Source organism: Nanorana parkeri, unplaced genomic scaffold (genome assembly GCF_000935625.1).
Source record: "Nanorana parkeri isolate BGI_ZX_2015 unplaced genomic scaffold, ASM93562v1 scaffold1202, whole genome shotgun sequence".
Taxonomy (NCBI): domain Eukaryota; kingdom Metazoa; phylum Chordata; class Amphibia; order Anura; family Dicroglossidae; genus Nanorana; species Nanorana parkeri.
The window spans coordinates 512,245-514,037 of NW_017307470.1; the positions used below are offsets into that span (position 1 = coordinate 512,245).

Here is a 1,793-nt window from a genome sequence, read left to right on the forward strand (position 1 = left end):
ACTGATGTCTAGTGGGGAAAGCGGGGAGTAATCAACAGGCAGCAAGAGAGGCGAAGGAGACACGTATCCCAAAGGAATCAACACGCAGCAAAAGAGGTAATCAAAAGCAGAGATCAAGAGTGAATCATGAAAGAGCAAAAAGATTTTATACTACACCTCCTCAGGTACAGCTTCCTCTCCAACAGGCAGCGCAGTAGTGACATTGCCAACAGTCACCTGGGAAGACAATTCTCTGAATCTCTAAGGATAGCTAGCCTCAAAAGCTGGACCTGCCTTGGATGATCTCACACTACAGACACAGTGCCTTGGCACGATCACAAGTCAGGAAGTGCACAAAGGTTTAAGGCAAAACATACATTTTCAAGATATTGCTTATTCACAACTATTCCTTTAAAATATTCCCACAAGACAGCAAGAAGGAGAGGAGACCTGTCCAATCACACATTGATTTCCATCTGAAAAGTCAGTCTGCAGTGTACCTCTCTCTATAGGTCAAACATGTGCAGTTGTACAAAGGTTTGGAGCTGGCCAGATGTAGTCACAATCCAAAAATACAACCTATTAAATATACAAATCTCAAATGTTTTCCAAAATCTGACAAGTAAACAATATGCACACTTTGCTAAGTTGAAGACACATATTTAGAGAGAAAATGACAGTCATTATGGCTCAAGGTATATATTCATTTACTCACCTTAAATATACATCGGGAGAAGGTGTTTAAAATAGCAATTGCATAATCATGCTTGTTTTTCTGCAAGTTTTACCAGCATCACTTCATGGAAGTAAAGTGGAATATATTACATTGCACATAAAGTCATCAGCAATGACACTAATTGAAGTGTAATGCTAGCATTCTAATTGTATGTCATTTTTCCTAACTTCACTTACCATATTATGGAAAACAGAAGGCCAGTAATTACATACATAAATGGATGGATGAAGTGCACACTACATAGAATACTACATATAAGCATCAACAAATCTGTACTCAAAATACACAATTATATTCCCTGCAATATTAGATTAGAATTCTTCTGCCGATCAGTATGTATTAATCCAGCTTAGTATACTCTGATACTTTACCACTACTGTAAATGATTTCAATGTGTTCCAAATGTAGTCACACATTAAAGAGAGACTGTGGAATTTTAGAATAGTTTAATTACAAAATACATATCAAATAATGCAATCGATGCTGAGAATACATATTTATTTTACAGAAATGCACGGTTCTCCTTCAGTATTCCTCCTAGGGAAAGCCTGGTCATAGAAAATCATACAAGTATCTAACAATATCGAAGTTCACAGTCCTGAAAAGAGAGGGAAAAGTAGTCATGCATCAATTGTAGATGATCACTTTATTAAGAAAAAACAGTCTACTCTAATGGCATTTATATGACTCAGAGGGACAAAATTCGAAACATTACAGAATGCTTTTATAATACAGGCTAAAACATTTCTTCTGAAGACTGAACTAATGTAATCTTGAAAGGAATATATAATGGGCTTTGGTTATTTGTTTTTCAATGCTTACAATTTCATAGGTTTACCTTTTATGTCATTTTTTTTCAAAGCTCCTATAAAACTTTTTTTACAAACATTGAATACAGCTACGTGTGTGTAACAGATGGACATAAATAGCGGATCATCCAATTACAAATACTATTCATTACACAGCAGTATATGGGCTCTGTGTAGCACTGGGTGTGCCACCTGCTGCATGCAAGTGGAAAGCAAACAATATATGTTTATTGTCAATAGGGATGCAACTTGTATCTGTATATATATAT

At 35.8% G+C, this 1,793-nt stretch overlaps 1 protein-coding gene across 1 annotated transcript in view; it reads right to left on the bottom strand.

Annotated features, from left to right (window-relative positions):
• Positions 1 to 1,236: 1,236 nt before the first annotated feature.
• Positions 1,237 to 1,793, bottom strand: part of ORC5 (origin recognition complex subunit 5) — a gene marked incomplete at its 5' end in the record, with an annotated part of 21,694 nt that continues 21,137 nt past the window's right edge. Inside the window, one exon of the mRNA XM_018568524.1 lies at positions 1,237 to 1,313. Within this exon, the coding sequence (XP_018424026.1) occupies positions 1,268 to 1,313 (46 nt within the window). The remainder of the gene's footprint in view (positions 1,314 to 1,793) is intronic.